This window comes from Sorex araneus, chromosome 5, assembly GCF_027595985.1.
Source record: "Sorex araneus isolate mSorAra2 chromosome 5, mSorAra2.pri, whole genome shotgun sequence".
NCBI lineage: Eukaryota > Metazoa > Chordata > Mammalia > Eulipotyphla > Soricidae > Sorex > Sorex araneus.
The window spans coordinates 171,079,928-171,102,109 of NC_073306.1; the positions used below are offsets into that span (position 1 = coordinate 171,079,928).

Here is a 22,182-nt window from a genome sequence, read left to right on the forward strand (position 1 = left end):
ACGTGATGCGGCTTTTATTGTCCAAGTAATAGAGATGCTGAGAAAACAGAAGACGAGGAGAACCCAGGGTTTAGCTGACTGCGTGCAAACTTGGGGACAGTTTGAGGAGGGGTGCTGGGTTCGATACTTGGTGGCTTCTCTCTGGGGTGTTCTGCTCAGAGTAGAATCACTCCGAACAATGCTGTGGGCCTGCTCGTCACTGGGAATTTAAAACAGATTCAAGGGCTGGAGTGGCCCCTGCCTGGTACACGACTGACCTGGTTTCAATCCTCACACCGCACATGCTCCCCCTACCCACACCAGGAGTGATCCGAGTGCAGAGCCAGCAAGCCCTGAGCACCCCCAGGAAGCCTTGAAATAAATTAGTAAACAAAACAAAAATAAACCCCGAGGTTCAAGCACTGCCAAGGAGTGACTCAGGTCGCCCCTGAGCTCAGGGCTGGAACAGCCATCGAGCACACTGACACTCGCTGCCCCACGCCCCACACACCGAGGAATAAAATCAAACAGAAGGAGATTCAGTCAGAACCACACCTGAGCTCTGAGCTCGAAAGCAGAAGCAGGGGGACTCAGAGCCGGTGGGAGTGGGCGCTTGGCTTTGCTCTGGGGGCCTCAGCTGACAGTGTTTGGGGGCTGCTCCCACCCGTGGCTCCGTGTGGTGCCAGAGGTTGACCCTGGCCTGTTGCACGCGCAGCCCTGGCTCCCCGCCCAGAGAAGACTGTCTCGGGCATCTTAGCCCCCTAAAAAGCCCCCCGGCAACATAATGGAAGGGCTTCCCTGACTTCCCACGTTCAAAATGGGACAGAGGGGGCTGGAGTGATAGCACAGCGGGTAGGGCGTTTGCCTTGCACGCGGCAGACCCGGGTTCGATTCCCAGCATCCCATATGGTCCCCTGAGCAGCACCAGGGGTAATTCCTGAGTGCAGAGCCAGGAGTGACCCCTGTGCACCGCCGGGTGTGACCCAACAAGGTGTGAAAAGCCCCACAATAAATTATTTTTAGGATAAGCTTATTTTTATCCTGATAGATAAAGCAGGACAGCAGACTGTTTTGAGCCCCACTTATTTACTTGGAATCAGGGTTTTGAAATGTAAATGTGTGTGTGTGTGTGTGTGTGTGTGTGTGTGTGTGTGTGTGTGTACTCAAGGTACAACTCTGACAACTCTGAGCAGAAAAGAAGGGAAAGAAAGACTGTAATGAGAGAAAAGGCAGATTCAGCCCAGGGGCCATTTCTCAGGAGCTCGGGTGCGAGTGTCATCCGCTTAACTCTCGTGGTACCCAGTTGTGAGGGTAGAAGAGCTGAGATCCCCGACCGCGTTTGTTAGAACGGAGACAGACACTGGCCATGGCAACCCAGGTCTGAGCAGAAGCCGCTCCTGAGGGGAAGACTGATGAGTAGACACGACGCAGTGTCAGTTCAGAGCTCCCTTGCCTTCGTGATGCCCCCCTCGGCGGCACTGGCTTTCAGAGGACTCTGAGCTCTAGACACTGCCTGTGACCTTTAGTGCTCAGGGTAACCGCTCTAGGGCCAGAGCTGTAGTTCAGCAACGCTGCCGGCTGGATCCCGCGTCCCCTGAGGTGCCCCGAGCACCGCCAGGAGTGACTGAGGGCAGAGCCGGGAGTGAGTCCCTGGCGCGTGCCAGGTATGGCGCGCCAAAAACAAAAGATAAAAAATAAAACTTTAACAGTTCTTTTAAGAGAATATTTTTTAAAAAAAAAAGAGCATCTCTATGGAAACATCCATCCTGAGCGCGAGACCCTGGGTTGGCCCCCAGCCAGTTCCGGGAGGGGGGGGCGAAACACCCCAAATCAAAAGTGGGTCGTATTGAGAGGGCTCTGGGGTCATTTTCTTTTTCTTTCCTTTTTTTTTTGGTTTGTTTTTAGATTTGGGGGGGTTGTTTGGGAGGGGCCACCCCTGGCAGTGCTCAGGGCTTTCTCCCGGCTCTGCACTGGGGGTCACCCCTGGCGGAGCTCTGGGGGCCAGATGGGCGGCTGGGCCAAAGCCCGGCCAGCTGCTCTTTCCTCTAGTGCTCCCACCTCTAGTGCTCCCACCTCTAGTGCTCCCACCTCTAGTGCTCCCACCTCGGGCCTCCTCCGGGCTGTTCCGGAATCCCTGCTTCTGTCGGGCCACCTGCAGCCTCTCCCGCCAGCATCACACCGCTGCTGACACGCCGAGACCCCCCCATACCTGTTTTCTCGTCTCTCCTCAGTGCTACTGTTTTGGCGTTTTTCGGGGGGGGTGTCACACCCGATGGCGTCACTGCCCCTAGTGTTTGGGGGGGACGCGTGGTGTGGGGTGGGACCCAGGACCCCTGCACGCCTGGTAGCCCCTGGGACCGTGCACTCTCTTCCACTCTCAAGGCCCGGCTCGAGACAGTTCCCGGAAACCCCACACACACACACCTGCGCTCAGCTCCCTTGGTGTCTGTGCCTCTCTCGGACCCCACGGGCACGGTGCTCACGCTCACTACCCTTCTTGCCCTGACATTGTTTTTTGTTATTTTGGGTTTTTTATTTTCTCTTCTTCTGTTTTTGCTTTTTTCGTTTTGTTTTGATTTTGGGAGCCACATCCGGCAGTGCTTCGGGGTTACTCCTGGCTCTGTGCTCAGAGATCACTCAAGGCAGGGCTTGGAAGAGCCGGATGGGTGGCTGGGGATGGAGTCGGCCATGTACAAGGTGTCTCACCTGCTGTACTATCGCCCCAGCCATGCCCTGACATTGTGGACTGGCTCCTGTCACCCCTTCAGTGCATTGCATCCCCAGCTGAGCCTGACCTGTCAGGAGTGTAGAAGGGTAAAGGAAAGCAGGGGAGGGGAGGGGAGAGAAAGAAGGAAGGAGGAAGGGAGGGAGGAGGGGGGAAGGAGGGAAGGAGGAGGGGAGGGGAGAGAAGGAAGAAAGGGAGGCAGAGAAGGAAGGAGGGGGAGGGAGGGAGGAGGGAAGGAGGAAGAGATGGGAGAGAAGGAAGGAAGGGAGGGAGAGAAGGGAGGAGGGAGGGAGGGAGGAGGGAAGGGGGAAGAGATGGGAGAGAAGGAAGGAAGGAAGGGAGAGAAGGGAGGAGGGAGGGAGGGAGGACGGAAGGAGGAGGAGATGAGGCAGGCAGCTCCAGGGCGGCCTTGCTGTTGCCGCCCTCAGTGTGCAAGCCCCCTGACTGCTTTGCGCCCGCAGGGGTGCCCCGCCACCACCGAGGGGAGATCTGGAAGTTCCTGGCGGAGCAGCGCCACCTGCACCAGCAGGTCCCCAGCAAGCCGCCGCCGCAGGACACGCCCTACAAGGAGCTCCTGAAGCAGCTCACATCACAGCAGCACGCCATCCTCATCGACCTGGGTGAGCGGCTCCACCCCCACCCCCGGGCCCTGGGCACGGCCCCGAGTCCCGCCCCGCTTCCTCGCGGGGAAGCACCCCCAGTCATGGGCACTTCTCAGGCCAGCTGGCTAGGAAGGTCCCGAGAGCCGCGGGGGTGCCCGTGCTGACTGAGAGGATTGGGGGAACAGCAGGAAGGTGGGCGCAGTGTGGGGCAGCTGGGGAAGGGGGGGTAGGCTCAGGGGACGCAAAAGACCCCCCAGAGGGACCCGAGAGATAGAACGGGGGTGGCACTTGCCTTGCCTGCAGCCCCTGGGTTCGATCCCTGGCACTCCATGGGTCGCCCCCAGGCCCATCAGGAGTGACCCCCAGGGCCGGAGAGGTAGCACAAAGGGCTGGGCGTTGGCCTTGCAGGTCACTGACAGGTGGGTTCCGGTTCCATCCCCAGCATCCCGTATGGTTCCCTGAGCACTGCCCGGAATGACCCCTGAGCCAGGAGTAACCCCTGAGCATTGTGGGTGTGCCTCAGACACACACACACACACACACACACACACACACGCACGCACACACAGAGTGATCCCCAGACACAGTCAGCAGTCAGCCCTCAGCACTGAGGGGTACGGCACCAAAACTAATTTTATTTTTGGTCACACCCAGCAATGCACAGGGGTCACTCCTGGCTCATGCACTCAGGAATCACCCCTGGCGGTGCTCAGGGGACCATATGGGATGCTGGGATTTGAACCCGGGTCAGCCTCGTGCAAGGCAAACACCCTACCCACTGTGCTATCACTCCAGCCCCCAAAACCAATTTTTTAAAGAAAGAGCCTTTGTGCTTGCCAGTGCCCTGAGGGGTGGAGGGGATGCGTGGCTTCTTCCCCTGCTTGCACCTGTCCCTGCGTGACCGTCCTGGAAGGGGGCGTCCCGGATGGGAGGGGGCCACGTGAGCAGGGACCTCTGGGCTGGCATCCTGCATCTGCTCTTTTGGGTCTGCACTGGGATGTCACCGCCCCTGATCACGGCCAGCCCAGGGCCTGACCACATGTTTTTTAGATGTGGGAGTACTGCTGTGTATTCAGCCGCTGATGAAGCTGACTGAAGCGGGCATGAACTCCACAGTACTATTTTTGAAATTTTTTTTATTGCGTATCCATGAGATAGACTGTTACAAAGCTATTCATAATTGGGTTTCAGTCATATCCAACACCCATCCTCCACCAGTGTACATTTCCCACCCCCAAAGTCCCCCGTTGCCTTCCCACCATCCCCCAACAACCCACTCCCCACCCCCAGCCTCCCTCTGTTCTTATGCATTATGGTTTGCAATACAGGTACTAAGAGGTCCATGGTGTTTGTTCAAGGCGTTCAGTATTTTTATGGGGATGGAAAGGCTGGAGTAGCTTTGTAACTGGGTGGCAGCTGGGGTGTGGATGTGACTGCTGAGGCTTCCAGTAGAACAGAGAGGTGGGGGGAGGTAGCCCATCCCAACCCCCGACAGAGCCTGGAGATTGTAGCTGTGAAACCGGTGTACCCGAATTTTCAGCAAATTACCTTGGTGAGGTCTGTCCTGAGATGGTGGAGTCAGGCCGGGGGTATGTGGAAGCAAGCGGCTGCAGGGGGCTCTGCTTGAGCGGGCACCAGGCCAACCTGCCACCCTCCGATTTTCCCCAGTCTGCTCGGCCTTGCTTGGGTCCGAGATTAACTGCAGCTTTTGATCTCTTCCGAGATTGATACGAGTCTCCGAAGCAAAGCTGAAAGATGAGCTTGTCTAGCTGAGCCGGAGGTGGTGTGTGGGCGTGACTCCCACATACCTAACTTTGGGCCGTTTAAGTTCTCAGGAAATTTGGTCCCAAGTTGTTGTCCAGAGGCACAGTGGCAACTTGGGGGTGTGAGGAAACCTGAAGGCACCATCAGGCTGCTGATGCACTCGCCCCGCAGGGACAGGTTGACCTTGGACACTAACTGGACACCTCCGGGGGGCCCAGCGTGCCCCACTCCTGTGGATGCGGCTCCCGGGGCGCAGGGTGGAGCCGACGGCCGTGATTGCCCCTGGGGAGCATGAGGCGGGAGCCCGTTGGGCCCACTGACCCCAAGCGGCTGTGCAGGTTGGCAGGAGCCGTGTTTGTGAGTGTGGTGGGTGAGAAGGGACATCACGCCCCCATCATCAGCGAAAGCCAGGCCTGGGTGAGGAGGGCTGGCAGCTTCCCACACCCCACCCTCCCTCTCCCTCCCCGGGGCTCGCCCTCTGACCCTCCTGCTCAGCTGTCCTCCCTTTTTTTTTATTTCTCCAGCCCGAGCAGATGGACCCAGGGACAGGGAGGGTGGGCAGCTGTGCTCTGGGGCCTCTGCCCAGGCTCCAGGCAGCCTTCGCTCCACTTGGCACGGAGGCAGCCGTCTCGGTCCCTGGCAGGGCTGTGCTGCCGCGTGCCCTCCCCAGCCCGACCCCTGCAATACCCCCGTAAGCCCAGCGAGACCCCGTCTTCTGACCGTCGGCTCTGGCCGCCATCCGCCCTCCCCTCCCTCCCAGGCTACCCACCGCCTGTCTCCTGCTTGGTCACTCCCATGCCCCGGAGAGACTCAGCGGGCAGCGGGCATCTCTCCTCTCCCCACCGGCCTCTGCGGGGTCCCTGCTGCCCAGCCTTGTCCTGCATCTGAGTGGCCTGGACCCCACCGGGATTTGGGGTGCCCTGCCTGTTCTACTCAGGCCCTGCTCACTCGGATTGGGGGGCTCACAGGCGTTCCTCCTGACTCTGCCGGTGGTCTCTGGAAGCTGCCTGCCTGTCTGTTAGTGATTGTTACTGTGACGATTGCTTCGGGTGGTGGGCCACACACACCCGGTGATGCTCAGGCCACACTCTGCTCCGAACCCAGGGGGGTCACCCCTGGTGGGGCTCAGGGATCCTCATGGGGTGCTGGGGGGGGGTCGGACTTTGGCGTGTGCAGAACAAACACCCTCCCTGTCGCACTGTCGCTCCGGCCCCAGGAGCTGCCCGTTTTGAGCTTCCACGTTCTCTTAGTCCACACCACCTAACCCATGGCCCACCCAGATGCGGAGTACCGGGTACAGGCGCACCCTGACCTCAGTTGTTCTTCAGAGCGACTCTCAGACCCTCCCCAGAGAAAGAGAACACTTGGTTGGCCAGATGCTGTCTCTTCTGCCCCTCACTTTCATTTCCAAAATGGGCTCTTGCTCTGACCAACTCTTCAGCAAGATTTTCTAGCCCCCTCTGCTCCCCCACACACACACCCTCCAAGGAGTGAGGATAACAGATTCTGCAGCTCGCAGAGCTGGCCTTGGTGGTTGGGGTGGCCGCTATCCAAGAATGTAGGACAGGGCGGGGCGGGGTGCATGGGCCTGGGCACTTGCTGTGCATCACGTGGGCGCTTTCCATGTTCTTCCCTAGCACTGCCGGGAGTGCCCGTCTGTCCTCTCCCAAACGACCAACATGAGGCTCGTGTGCTGTGGAGGTGATGCACACGTCTTCCTCTCACTCCCCTGCTCTGTCCTCGGCTCCTGGGCAGGGTCAGGTTGCCGCCCCCCCCCGCCCCCCCGCAGCAGCCCCCTCTGCCGCCCCCGTGCTGTTCCCCGAGGCCTTGCTTTCTGCACACCCAAGCACCTGCGTGCCTTGTCCTGGGGGGCTTCAGGGTGGGAGCGGGGCTGCCCTCCCCTCTGGGGCCTTCCCCTGTGGAATCCTGGTCAGCATCCTCACCTGAGTGTGCCCTCGAGCTCCAGGGCCTGTGGGGAAGGGCGTGCCCAGCGGCCTTGCAGTGCCCAGGCCTGGACGGGTGGGTGGGCTGCAGGGTAGAGGGAGGGCCGGGACCTAGCCCGGGGAGGCTCTGAGCTCCGTCCTCAGCACTGTACATGGCCAGCACACACACACACACACACACACACACACACACTCCCAACACACCATACCACATGCACTACACACATACACAACACAGCACACATCACATACACCACACACCACACACACATACCACATACAACCAGACACACAACACACAGCACACACCACATACACCACACACACACACCAGACTCACAATACACCTACACCCAACACACCACATGCACTACACACATACACAACACACAGCACACACCATGTTACACACAACCAGACACACACCACACACCACATACACCGCACACACCACACACACATACCACACACACACCAGATACACCCCCCACACATACACCCACACCCCCCACACCCCATATACACCCACACACACACCACACAAACACCCACACTTACACACCACACATACACCACATGCACCCCACACACACCACATCACACACAAACACCATACACATCACACATACCACACACTCATGCACACATCACACACCACTCATCACACACCCCACACATACATCCCCCACATCACACACACCCCCCCCACACCTTCCACATACAAACCCCCCCACACCACACAAACCACACACCCTCACATACCCCCCACACACCCTATACACTCCCCAAACATACCACATACACAACAAACACACCACACACACCACACAAACACCCCCACATACACAACCCTCACACCACACACATATATACCACACACACCACACCAACACATCCACGTATACACCTCCCACACACATTACATACCATAGGCACACCACACGCACCACATCATACATACAAACACCACACACACATCACACACACACATATACCCACACACACATACCACCACCACACACTATACACAGACAAGACACACCGCACACAACACACACCACACCACACACACCATGCACACACAGACCACCCCCCCCACACACACACACACACACAGAGTATTTCTGGGTGTGGCCCCTGCTGAAAAACAAACACACTGGCTTAAAGTGGAGGATGACTTCATTTCTTCTCATAGAAGTCTGAGCTCATCCTGTGTCCCGGGCCACACCACAGGCAACCAGCTTCCCCGTAACCTGTAGGTGATTTATTTTTAGTTTTATGGTTATTCCTCTCCTTTGCATGCAGCTAACCCAGGTTCAATCGCTGGTATCCCATGTGGTCCCCCAAGCACCGCCAGGAGGGACCCCTGAGTGCAGAGCCAGGAGTGACCCCTGAGCATTGCTGGGTGTGACCCCAAAACCAAAAAATAAATGAACATTCTGTGTTGGCAAAGTAACTTGTATAAAAGTGAATGAGGGGGGCTGGAGTGATAGCACAACGGGTGGGGCGTTTGCCTTGCACGCAGCCGACCCAGGTTCGATTCCCAGCATCCCATATGGTCCCCTGAGCACCGCCGGGGTAATTCCTGAGTGCAGAGCCAGGAGTGACCCCTGTGCATTGCCAAGTGTGACCAAAAAAGCAAAAAAAAAAAAAACCCACACACAATAGTTTATTACAGATAATATTCAAACACCAATCCCAACAACATGAGAGCAAAGTGTGTGAAGATTGTTGTATTTCATCCTGGAGCCATTTAAGCCCTTATATTAGAGATTACAAACGTGTATATCAAACCTAAACAAATGTGTGCTACTTTTGGTACATCAGTGGGCTAGAGTATAAGAGGTCTGTGTCACTCTTTTTTGGAAGCTTTATTTCATAGTTTCTGGATCTTGGTCATTGATGAGATTACAGGAGCCGGGGTCAGTTTGTTGGTGTGACTGCCAAGCTACTGGAAAACGGGGGAGATGGGGGGAGATGGGGGGGAGGAGGCCCAGTCCTGTTCCGAGTGAGCTTAGAGATCTCAGTCACTGGTCCCGCATACCTGGGTTTTTCTGCTGGTTCCCTCATAGGTGGGGCTCATCCCAGTCTGTGGAGTGGGGATGGGTTCTGGAGGTTTTTGGCTGTGGGGTTCTGTTGGGACGGGGAGGGAAACTCAACTACCGCTCTCCCCCTCAAGTTGCCCTGGTGAAGACAGCCTGGCACAGGGTCAGGATGTCCTATATGTTTATTTCTATGTGTTTGTGTGTATATGTGTGTTTGTGTGTTTTGTATCTGTGTATATATGTGTGCTTGTGCATGTGTTTATGTGTGTGTTTTGTATATGTGTGTATATGTGTTGTGTTTTCCTGTTTATATATATGTGTGCTTATGCAGTTTGTGTATGTGTGTTTGTATTTGTGTGTGTGTTTTGTGTATGCGTGTGTTTGTATGTGTTTGTATATGCGTGTGTGCGCGTGTGTGTAGTGCAGGGATCAGGTCTGGGAATGGCGTGTTACTCTGCCTGACTGTCCAGCCCTTAATGCTGGACCGGAGGGCCAGTACAGACGTGCTCTGCCCTCTCGAGGTGGCGGTCAGGATGCTTCTCTAGTGGGTGTCAGGAAGATCTAATCCCCAGCCCCCCAGTGGCCCCAGGAAGGGGTCTTCGTGTCTGGTTTCAAGGGCTCGTGTGTGTCCTGGGAGCCAGAGGCGGCCTGCTAAAGGCTCAGAGGTGTGGCCCCGAGGTCTGACCTGCCTTAGCACGCAGAGTGCCGGGATGTCTGGGCCCGACTCCCTGCCCCGCACTGACCACATGTGCGCCTCTGCGTCCACAGGCCGGACCTTCCCCACACACCCCTACTTCTCGGCCCAGCTCGGAGCGGGGCAGCTGTCGCTCTACAACATCCTGAAGGCCTACTCGCTCCTGGACCAGGAGGTGGGCTACTGCCAGGGGCTCAGCTTCGTCGCGGGCATCCTGCTGCTGCACATGGGCGAGGAGGAGGCCTTCCACACGCTCAAGTTCCTGATGTTCGACATGGGCCTGCGGAAGCAGTACCGGCCGGACATGATCATCCTGCAGGTAGCCCGCGGGCCGCCTCACCACTGATCATCACTCAGCTGACAGGCAGGGAGACTGAGGCCCAGAGTGGTTGCCCCATTTGCCCAGGTCATACAGGAAGCAAGTGGCAGAGCAGGGGTTGGGGTGGGGGGATGGGCTCTTCCCTCTGACTCTTCCTCCAGTCGGTCACCTTGGGGAGTGATGGTACAGCAGGCAGAAGCGGTAGGGCCTGGCCTCACATGCAGCCCGCCCGGGTTGGGTCCCGGCATCCCGCAGAGTCCAGCAGGCGGGGTTCCTGGGTGCTGAGCCCTAAGCATCACCAGGTGTGGCTCAAAAACAAAACAGAATCCCCACACCTCCAGTCATCTGTAGGTGACCGCCAGGCCTAGTTGGCTCTGCCAACTAGCTCACATGACAACTAGCTCACATGCCCAGCCCAGCTCACATGACCCCTAGTCATCGGGGTTTCTGGAGAAGCTCTTCATGATCTTCTGGCCGTGTGCCCCAGTCCATCCTCCCCATCCTCCCCGCAGCGCACGAGCACACACACACACACACACACACACACACACACACACACACACACACACACACACCCTCTCCTTTCGCCTCACTCGCTTCCCATGGTGATCCTGTTTCCTGCACCATTTGCCTGCACACGCACACACTCACACCCTCTACACACACACACACCACACACATACACACCCTCTCCTTCCTCCCCATCCCCCCGCAGCGCACACGTGTGCACGCACACACACACACACACCCTCTCCTTTAGCCTCACTCGCTTCCCATGTGATCCTGTTTCCTGCACTGTTTGCCTGCACACGCACACACACACACACCTTCTACACACACACACACACCACACATACACACCCTCTCCTTCCTCCCTATCCCCCCGCAGCGCACGCGTGTGCACACACACACACACACACACACACCCTCTCCTTTCACCTCACTCGCTTCCCATGTGATCCTGTTTCCTGCACCATTTGCCTGTACTTTCCGTCATCTTCCTCTCGTCTGAGACTGAAGAGCCGTCTGTCCTGGTTGCTGTGGCCCTGGTTCCGAGAACCTCGCTGGGCCCAGGCGGCCCAGGGCGGTGTGGGCTGAGCGGGCAGAGGCAGTACCCGCTCTCTCGTGCCCTGTCGGCGGCCGAGTTCTGCAGCCGTGTTGGGCCTGCGTGTCTCTCCGCGCTCAGTCAGGCCCTGGCAACCTGCCCTTTGTCCACACTGGAGTGGGCCCGCCTGGGCGAGCAGAAGCCCCTCGGGGACCCCCTGTCCTGAAGTGGCCCCAGCCCATGGCTGGGTGTGGCCGCAGCTTCACAACAATTAAAAATGTGGCCGCTGCCACCCCAGGGAGCAGGGTGTGACTTGGACATGACTCAGGGTTGGGACCCAGCATCCCCAGGGGTGCCAGACCCCGGCTGTCAGTCTTCCTGCTACAGAAAAGCTGTGGGTGGGCTGAGGAGCCGGCGCCCCGTGATTCCCCCCCTCAGGGCGCACACGGTGATCGGGAAGCGGATCCTCTCAAAGTAAAGTCCTTGTTGGGAGTCAGACTCGGGTCACGGCGCCACGGTGACCCTGCCACACTGTCACTCTCCGGAGGGAGCACTTTGGAGCCACCCTAAGCTTGAGCTGGAAACGGCCTCGTGTCTAAGGGGTCCTGTTGGTTCATTTGGGGGCCATGTCAGTGCTCGGGACTCACTCCCTAGCTCTGCACTCGGGGTCACTCCTGCCCAGGGCCGGACCAGGACTGGCCACGCGCAAGGCACGCGCATTACCCTCAGGCCCATCCCTCAGGCCCCATTTCCACCCGTTTTCACTCACCCAAGACCTGTAGGTTCCGTTGGGAGCCTCGAGAAATCCCCACTGACCTGCCTACTTGAGTCACTTGGGGTAACCCAGGGGTCGTGGCTAAGGAGGGCACACGACAGTACCTGGCTGGCGGATAGGTCGTACAGGGGATGGGCGCTTGCCGTGCACGCGGCCCACACTCCACTTTCTGTGTGGTCCCCCGAGCACCAGCAGGAGTGATTCCTGAGTGCAGCGCCAGGGTGACCCCTGAGCCGTGGCCGGACGTGGTCCAAAATCTAAAAGAAACCCAAACCCCCTGCCTGCAGCCCCTCCGCAGAGGCCGCCGTCCCCCACCCCCACCCCCAACCCCCTCTACCTACCCTAGCTGGTGGGTGTTAAGGGATGGCGATTCTGAAGAGAACGCACGGACGGTTTCCCCGGGAGAGACTGACGCCCGGACTCCTGTAGGCGGGGGGAGGGCAGCCCTGGTGGGTGCTCGGAGGGGGGCTGGGGGCCGGGGGCCGGGCTCAGCGGGTGTCTGTGTGCCCCCAGATCCAGATGTACCAGCTCTCGCGGCTCCTGCACGACTACCACCGGGACCTGCACGGGCACCTGGAGGAGCAGGAGATCGGGCCGAGCCTGTACGCCGCGCCCTGGTTCCTCACCGTCTTCGCCTCGCAGTTCCCGCTGGGCTTCGTGGCCCGCGTGTTCGGTAAGTGAGGCCGGGCGGGCGGCCCGATGCTCCCGCACGGTGCAGCCTCACGGCCCCTGCGCCGGGCTCCCCGCGTGGACCCGCCGGACCTGGGTGTGTGTTTCTTGCCCTGCTCCTTCCACTTCCCCAGCCCACGGCTCTCCGGGAGGGCTTGGGGGGATTGGGCGGGGCTCGGGGGGTTGGGCGGGGCTCGGGGGATTGGGCGGGGCTCGGGGATAGGGCGGGGCTCGGGGGATTGGGCGGGGCTCGGGGGGTTGGGCGGGGCTCGGGGATTGGGCGGGACTCGGGGGATTGGGCGGGCTCGGGGATTGGGCGGGGCTCGGGGGATTGGGCGGGACTCGGGGCTGGATCCTAGCGAAACAGACAAAACCAGCAGACAGCAACTCTTCCCAGAGGGGCCGGAGGGTCACAGCAGGGGGTGAGTGTGGCCGCGGGGGCCTCATCCCTGGTTCTGTCCCTGGCATCACAGAAGGTGCCTGGAGTGAGCACAGGGTCAGAAATAGCCCGCGGGGGTGGCCCATACCCCTCCCCCCATCTCAGCTCCCGAGTGCCCCTGGCCGCTGCCCCCAGGTGAACGCTCCCTGCTTCACCCCATCCCTTCCTGCTTCCGCCCCGGGGAGGGATTCGCCCACTAAGTGTCCAGGCCATTGTGGGCTTTGGGGACAGCGGCTTGGTCCTGGTGCAGGCCCAGGAGGCCCCGAGCACAGCAGGCGTGCACTTGCTTGGCATGTGTGACACTCTGGGCACCATCTCTGATCCTGTAGCACTGTAGCACTGTCATCCCGTTGCTCATCCATTTGCTCGAGCGGGCACCATTAACGTCTCCATTGTGAGACTTGTTACTGTTTTTGGCATATCGAATATGCCACAGGTAGCTTGTCAGGCTCTGTTGTGTGGGCAGGATATTCTCGGTAGCTTGCTGGGCTCTCAGAGAGGGATGGAAGAATCGAACCCCGGTTGGCCGTGTGCCAGGCAAACACCCTACTGGCTGTGCTATCACTCCAGCTCTGATCCTATAAAAGCAAAAAACAAAAAGGAAAAGAAACAAACAAAATCCCACCAATAAAATGAAATCATCTTCACAAGGATCCTTATCTCATTTTATTTGTTTTTTGGTCACCGTGGATTACAAAGTTGTTCATGATTGGGCTCCAGGCATGCAGTGTTCCAATACTGGGCCCGTCACCAGTGTCCACTCCCTCTGCCAGTGTCCTGCCCACCAGCAGCCTCTATAGCAGGCACTTTTTGGGTTTTGTTTTGTTTTGTTTGCTTTTTTAGGCCACACTTGGTGATGCTCAGGGGTTACTCCTGGCTCTGCACTTGGGAATTACTCCTGGCATGGCTCAGGGGACCATATGGATACGGGATGCCAGGGATTGAACGATATGAGATTGCCAGGGTGCGAGGCAAATGCCCTACCTGCTGTACTATCGTCCCGACCCACTATAGCAGGCCCTTTTAAATAAGTATTTGAGCACTGTGGCTTGCAGTGCTGTTACTGATAGGGTTTCCTGTGAAGCTCTTTCAGCACCTCTGGGGGGGAGGCTGACGCTTCTCTCCACCATTGCTGTAGTTCCCTCTTCCCTGACATACCCCACTGCGAGCGTCCTGCTGAAGACCTGTTCTCATGTTCTTCATTTCTGTTGCCAGCGGGCGTCTGTGTTACTTTATCACTCTGGTAGCGATTGAGTTATGGGAGGATCGATACTCACCACCTGCCGAGTGCTTTTCAAGTGTCATCCGTGTCCAGTTGCTTAAACATCTGGACTCTGGAGGCCAGGAGGCTCGGTGGCTAGGGCACCCGCTGAGCAAGCACTTTGCCTGGACTTAAATCCCTGGTGCCCTGCTAGATACCAAGCAGCGTGCCGGGCGGAGAGAGGGGATTTCTGGACACGCAGCAGCAGGTGTGTGCAAGCTGCTGAAGGGTGTGAACATGCGGACATGTTCACACATGTTCCCTTCCAACAAGGAAGTATAGTACCCTGAGCCCCACAGCCAGATGCAGAGCCCCGGAGGCAGGTGTGTGTTAACACCTGCCCCACCCATCATCACATCAGCACAACAGAAGCAACAGGGCGGGGGGCGGGGGGGGGGGTAAGGGCGGGGGGGGGGGGGGCGTGTGGTTTATAATGTTTTTCTGTGTTTTTTATTTGTTGCGGAGGAAGCAGGGGCAGGCAGGGTGGCCACTTGGTGGCACTCAGGATTTATTCCTGGCTTGGTGCTGGTGGTGATTCTCAGGGGACCGTGTAGTGCTGGGGATCTAATCCAGGGATCCTACATACAAAGTGTGTGTCCCGACCCTAAATCTGTATTTGGGGGTGCAGGGCACACCCGAAGTGCTCAGGCCTTACTCCAGCTCTGTCCTCAGGGATTACTCCTGGCAGGGCTCAGGAGACCATATGGAGTGCTGGGGATTGAACCTGGTCAGCCATGTGCAAGGCAAGTGCCTTATCCGCTGTTCTGTCTCTCTGGCCCCCTAAATCAGTAACCTCATCATACTTCTTTAGGTTTGTTTCATCATCATCATCATCATCATCATCTTCATCATCATCATCATCATCCCATTGATTATTGATTTTCTTTAGTGGTCTCAGTAACGTCTCCATTAGTCCTAGCCCTGAGATTTTAGCAGCCTCTCTCTATTCTTCCTTTCCAACGGTGCCGCATTGGAGGCTCTTTCAGGGTCAGGGGAATGAGACCCATCATTGTTACTGGTTTTGGCATGTGAATATGCCACAAGGAGCTTGCCAGGCTCTCCCATGCGGGCAGGAAACTCTCGGTCGCTTGCCAGATTCTTTGAGAGGGAAAACTAGGCTATAAGATGTCACACGGCCAGGAAGCTTCTGGGAGCTTGGTTTTATAGTCTCTGGATGTTGTCCATTGATGGGATTACACGGCACCAGGGACAGTTTCTGGGTGTGACCACCTAGCTACTGGAAAATAGGGGATCTGGGCGGAAGAGGCCCAGTCCCGATCCGAGCAGGCTTGGAGATCTCAGTCCTGGGTCCTGCATACCTGGGTTCCTCTGCCAGTTCCTTCATGCGTGAGGCTCATCCGAACATGTGAAGAGGGGCCTTGAGCATAGCTGTGGCTGGGCTCACGAGGTCTTCGGCTGCCGGGGTTCTGCTCAGGGCTGGGAGGGAAATTCAACCCACCCCCTCCAAGGGGCCCCGGTAAAGACAGGCAGGCTCAGGGGCAAGAGACTCTTAGGTTTGTTTAATTTTTATTATTATTTTTGTTTGGGGGCCACACCCGGGCTTTCAGGGTTTACTCCTGGCTCTGAGCTCAGGGATCACTCTTGGCAGTGCTTGGAAGAAACCTGGGTCATTTGCATGCAAGGCTAATGCCTTACTGCTGTGTTATCCCTCCAGCCCTTACTTCTTAAATGTAATATTGCATATTGAAAGTCATCTGCCTGTGCACACTTGCAAAGATGTGATAACCAAATTCTGGAAAATGCTAATACTTGCTTTTATAATCAAAGTGGGTATTGCATCATCTTTTCTTCTCTTTGCCCCAGAATACTAGAATACTACTACTACTACTACTACTTACTACTACTACTACTACTACTACTACTGTATTGTTATTTTCTAACCACAAAGAATATTTTAAAGAAGCTCTATTTGCCTTAATTAGAAATATCTAAACAACTTCTTCAAATTGATTATGTTCTGCCTCTAAGAATTAATCATTGAAAGAAAGTATTTACTTCCTGGTTAAACAAATTGTTAGTGAAAGTGCCACTCTTTAATTTTATACTTTTTTGAGGGGGCGTCGGGGGGAGATAATGAAAAGATTCCAAATTTCATTTACTAACAAGAGTTAGTTAAAAGCAAAGATTTCTACCTGTAGCTTCTGGCTCTTACCAGTTGGTGCCTCTGACCTCTCCTCCTCTGGAAATTAAAAGAAAAAATGTTAACCCCCAACACACACACACACACACACACGCACACACACACACACACCCTCTGTAGTTTTGCAAGGGTCCTGGGCTGGACACAGCTGAACTATCAGATTACACACACACACACACACACACACACGCACACGCACACATACACCCTCTGTAGTTTTGCAAGGGTCCTGGACTGGACACAGCTGAACTATCAGATTACACACACACACACACACACACACACACACACACACACACACCCTCTGTAGTTTTGCAAGGGTCCTGGACTGGACACAGCTGAACTATCAGATTACACCTTGGAGAGAGTCCAGGCAGGGCGCCGGGCAGGAGGGGCTGCTCGGGGTCAGCGCGGAGCCAGCTGCGGCCTGGGGATAACTGCGAGGGGCCTGCGAGCTCCAGGGGACCCTAGAGACCCCTGCCTCGGAAAGGTGGCCCCCCACCACAGAGCTGGGCCCTCTCCGCTTCGCTGCTGCTGGCTGAGCGGGAGCGTGTATTGCCCAGGTGAAGTGCGTGGGTCCGGGTCTCTCCCCAGATGTCCAGGCGTCTCCTTCGCCCGTGTACGGAGTTGCCCACTCTGTCCCACGATGTCCAGTCCGGTGTATAACTTCTGAAATCTTGTCGCTGGGCCCGTCTTAGACTGTCCCCAGCAGTTCCTGTCACTCATCCCGGCTCTCCCGGCCTCCGGCCACACGAGTGTGGGTGACTGTGCTCGGCCACTGTCCCTGCCTGCGCCTGAGCTTTGCTGGGCGGCTGGCCCGGCCTGGAGTCTGCCGCTGGCCGGGTCTCTGCGCTCGTGGCCCCCTCAGTTCTCCAGAGCGGATGTCCGTGGTGTTGGAGGTGGGTCTCCGTGCGCTCGTGTGCCCGCCTGGTTTCTGCTCCTGCTCTGCAGAGGGCCCAGCGTGCCCGGGCAGGCCTGGGCTTCTCAGGAGAAGGAGCTCGAGGCGGCAGCTGTGCGATGATGTCATTTTGCAGAACCTGCCGGGTGTCTTGGCACAACCCGTCTGTCTTTCGGGGCTTAGCCCCGAACCCTAGCATGAGGAGGTCCTTTGAAAGAGCCCCCCTCTCCCAAGCATGTAGCTCATGTGTGTTCGCACCTGCTCTGATAAGAAGCCACTTCTTAACTCCCCAGCCTCTGCCGTACACACTGGAGCCTGTTGGCCGGACGCCCACTTCACTCTAAGCCCTCCGGCCCAGAGAAGCTCTCCAGACAGATGACCTTTGCTGGCTCTTCCCCATTTCATACCTCAGTGAAGGATTCTCAGCTCACAGTCCGCAGAGCCCAATGATGAATTTGCAAGTGACTTTGAATCCAGTGCTCCAGTCTCCCCTGGCTGAAACGTTCATGACTTGAAGCGAAAGGGGTACGGAGAGCAGGTCCTTGAGTAACCACAGGTAGTTCCCATGAGTTGCTCTTTTCTCATCGAAATGATGCTGTCCCTGGACCTGCAGTTCAGCTGCTTGCAGGGGGCTGCCTGGGGCAGCCGCATCTTTTTTTTTTTTTTTTTTTTTTTGCTTTTTGGGTCACACCCGGTGATACTAAAGAATTTCTCCTGGCTCTGCACTCAGGAATTACTCCTGGCGGTGCTCAGGGGACCATATGGGATGCTGGGAATCAAACCTGGGTGGGCCACGTGCAAGGCAAACACCCTACCCGCTGTGCTATCGCTCCAGCCCCAACAGCCGCATCTTGACAGTCACCTGGGTGACGTCCAGGATGATGGAGAAGAGCCTCCTCCGAGAGTTTTCTATCTTGGTGTGCAGAGGCCCCTGAAAGGACCCACGCTTGCTTTGTCTCCTGAACTCAGCTGCCCTTAGGGATGGGGAATCTCAAAAGGGGTCTGGCCTCCTCCCGGATGCAGGAGCGGGTACTGCACCCCTGACGTCTCTAGGGTGTGCTGCCGAGGAGAGAGGTGGTCTGGTGTGAGAAGTTAAGGGTTTGGCATAAACAGACACCCAGGAACCACCTGTAACCGGGAAGGATCCCAGAGAACTGGAGCACCAGGTTGTTTACGGGCCAGGAGAAGTAACTTGATACAGCAACCGATGAAGCGGGTGCCCGCAAAATCGGTCCCTGCGGTTTCCATGGTAATGTGGGTGTCACCTGGAGACGGTCATCTTCTTGCAGAGGTGGGAACAACAGGAGCAAGTGGAAACTGAAAGAAAAGTTCCTGCACAGGAACACGGCCCCCCGATATGGCGGGGAGATGGAGCTGGCCTTCCTGGACGGGCCAGCCCAGGCACCAGGTCTGAGTGTCCACAGAGGGACAGGCGCCTGGGGTGTAGTTTGCAGCCGTGACTTGCTGGTGCCACTGTCAGCTGACAGGATGTTTCCTTCCACTTCCTGCTCCACAAAGCTCTGTACCTGTTTCTAGGGGGCTTGAACAAGGAGAGGAAAAAGGGAAGAAGAGGCAGAGAGGGAGTGGGGATGAGGGTGGGCAGCATTTTAAGTTTTGTATGTACCTGGAGCTGGAGGATTTATCTGAACCTGTAACAATATTTATATGTGGATAACAACACTGCATTTTTTATTGATGCTGTATGTATTAGTTATATCATAGATGTATATAATTTTATATTATTACATAGCAGGAGCCAGAGAGATTGTACGGCACGTAGTAGGTAGTACATGTGTTACCTTGTATGCGGTTCACTCAGTTGGGACCTCTGCGTCCCGTACGGTCCCCCAGGCACTGCCAACTGAGCACTGAGCTAGAGGTAATAAGCCATGAGCACCTCTGGGTGTGCCCCTGCACACCTTTTTTTTTTTTAATCTTATTTATTTATTCTGCTTTTTTGGGTCACACCCAGTGATGTTCAGGGGTTGCTCCTGGCTCTGCATTGAGGAATTAGTCCTGGCAGTGCTTGGGGGACCATATGGGATGCCAGGGCTCAAACCCGGGTCAGCTGCGTGCAAGGCAAACACCCTACCCGGTGTACTATCACTCCGGCCCCCTCTGCAAACCCTTTTTAAAAAATGGTCTGGATTAACTTTCTGTGTTTCTGTGTTTTCCCAGACATGATCTTTCTCCAGGGAACAGAGGTCATATTTAAGGTGGCTTTAAGCCTCTTGGGAAGCCACAAGCCCTTGATTCTGCAGCATGAAAACCTGGAGACCATTGTGGACTTTATTAAAAACACACTCCCCAACCTGGGCTTGGTGCAGATGGAAAAGACCATCAACCAGGTATGAGTCCCTCGGCGCCTACCAGAGGCCCGAAGCCGCCCCATAGAAACCAGCTGTGTAAGCAGGACCTGTGTGCTGCCCAGTTGTGTCTGTGTGGATGTATGTAGAATGTGTGGCCATTGGGTCTGGGCCTGTTGGTGTGTGTTTGTGGGGGTGGGGCTGGGGTCTGAGTGTCCAGGAAGTGTCCACGGATGTGTAGGTGTGGCAGTCAGTCATCTGCCTGCCATGGTCTCATGGCTGAGGCTTGGCCCAAGTTTTTTCATTCATATACTTATTCACCATGGGAAGATGAGTGCTTTGATTGGATTTTTCTGCTGGAACTTTCTACACTTGAATATTGATAAAGTTATGGTGGAGAGGTTAGTCTGTGTGTGTGTGTGTGTGTGTGTGTGTGTGTGTGTATGTGTGTATGCATGAATATGTGAGAAAATGTATGTGTGAGTGTGCATGGGAGAGTATAAGTGTGGGGGTATGTGAAATTGTTTATGAAAGTATAAGAGCATATGAAGGCATGTGAGGGTATGTGAGAGTGGGAGGGTATATGAGAGTGTAAGTGAGCAAGTATATGTATGTGAAAATAAGTGAGAGTGAGTGTGTGTGAAAGTATGTGAGGAGGGTGTATGAATTTGCTGAGTCTGTGACTGTGAGAGTGAGAATTTCTGAGTGTGTTGTGTGATAATGTGTGAGTGTGTGAGGGTGAGTGAATGTGTGAGTATAAATGTGAGTGAGTGAAATGTGAGTGTGTGAGTGAAAGTGTGAGTGTGTGAGGGTGTGTAAGTGTGTGTTTGATTGTGATAGTATGTGAGAGGATGTGAAGGTGTATGAAAATGAGGGTGTGTATGTGTGATTGTGTGTCACTGTGTGTGAGGGTATGTGAGAATGTGAGTGTGAGAGAAAGTTTGAGTGTGTGAGGGTGTGTGAGTGAGATTGTGAGTGTATGTGAAGGTGTATGAAAGTGAGGGTGTAAGGGTGTGTATGTGTGATTGTATGTGTGTGTGTGAGGGCATGTGAGAATGTGTGAGTGTATGTGAATGTGTGAGAGAAAGCCTGAGAGGGTGTGTGAGTGTGAGTGTGTGAGAGTGTCTGTGAAGGTATGTGGAAGTGAGGATGTATGAAAGTGTGTGTGAGGGTGTGTCACAGTGTTGTGCCTGTGACTATGCGTGTGAGTGTGTAACGGGGTCCAGTCCCCGCCAGTGATTCCGGCGCCTGGCTCTGCCTGCAGTGCGTAGACGTGTTCCTGAGTGCCGGGCCGGCTGCTGAGCGCCGGGCTGGGAGAAAGGGCTGGTTTTGAGCCTGTGTGGAGGACTCTGCCAGTCGCTGACCGAAGGACAGGCTGCTCGGCACAGGGTGCAGCCCGGGGCTCTGAGGCGCCTCACTCAGCCCTGCGGTTCTCTGCAGTGACGGGTACCACAGAGCGACGAGGGGAGAAGCAAACGGTGGGACCGGCTTAGTCCAGTCGGGGGTGCTGGGCGCGGAGGCTGGGGCTGCGGGAAAGCAAGCAAGTGCCGGGGCGGTGTCCCCACTCCTAAAACAGTTTCCATTTCCGCCTCTGGGGGGGCGCGGGCCGCAGGGGGCACTTACGGTTGCCAGGGTGGGTCCAGGGATCCGGGATGCCCTTCCCTTCCCTGTGGCCGTCACTCTGGGCTCAGCACAGAGGACGGAGAACAGTCCTGGCAAGGCGCGAGGTTTCCCTCCTGGGGGACGTGGACCCCGAGAGGGGCAGTTATGCTCCGTCTGCACCCCTGCCCTGTGCCACACACCCCTGGCACGTCCTCGCAGCGGGAAGCCGCTGTGCTATGGAGCCCCGGCGTTCGGGCCGCCTGCGTGCGGATCTGGACGGACCCCTGGTCTCGTTCATCGGGCCCGTGTCCTGGAGAGGAGGGGTCAGTGAGCCCACCTGGGCCCAGGGCTGGGCCGTCCCCCTCCTCCTCCCAGTGCTCAACACCACGAGTGCCTCTGGGTGCCCCTTAGTCTGTTCTCCGTGTTTTCCTCTGCTCGTGCGAGTCCCCCGCCCTGTGGGAGCACTTTCCTTGTGGCACTCCTGCCCTCAGGCCATCCAGTCCCCCTCCTGCCCCTCGTGCCCTCCGTGCCATCCCTCCTCAAGGCTCTCCGTGCCCACCTCAGCCAGGGCTTTGCCTTGCTCCTGCCCCTGGCGCCAGGCCCGTGGTCTCAGCGGACGCCCAGCCTACCCGCCGGGGGAAGGAAGCGATAAGAATTCAGTAATTGTGAAGTCCTTGTGTAGAGGAAAGGTGCTGTGCGCCCCTCTAGCCCGCTTCAGGTGCACTTCACACGTAGGGAGAGTAGGAGAGGGAGGGAGGGGAGAGGGAGGGAGGGCGAGGGGGCAGGTGTGGGGAGCCTTTGGCCGGTCATTTTGCTGCTGTCTCCTTCCTCCGGCGTCTCACGCGGCAGTGCTCAGAGGCCTGTCTCGGTGCCCTGGGATCTCCCCCGACAGCGCTGGGCTCGAACCTGGGGCTCCGGCATGCACAGCGCGCCCGCGGCCCCTGGAGCCATCTCC

The 22,182-nt window shown here is 56.8% G+C and overlaps 1 protein-coding gene across 4 annotated transcripts in view; it reads left to right on the forward strand.

The window, feature by feature from the left end:
* TBC1D1 (TBC1 domain family member 1) overlaps positions 1-22,182 on the forward strand; it is a 190,733-nt gene that overhangs the window by 162,840 nt on the left and 5,711 nt on the right. For all 4 annotated transcript variants that reach the window (XM_055140316.1, XM_055140317.1, XM_055140319.1 and 1 more), the window contains 4 exons: positions 3,166-3,324; positions 9,827-10,071; positions 12,405-12,564; positions 19,498-19,667. In XM_055140316.1, coding sequence (XP_054996291.1) covers positions 3,166-3,324; positions 9,827-10,071; positions 12,405-12,564; positions 19,498-19,667 — 734 coding nt within the window. The remainder of the gene's footprint in view (positions 1-3,165; positions 3,325-9,826; positions 10,072-12,404; positions 12,565-19,497; positions 19,668-22,182) is intronic.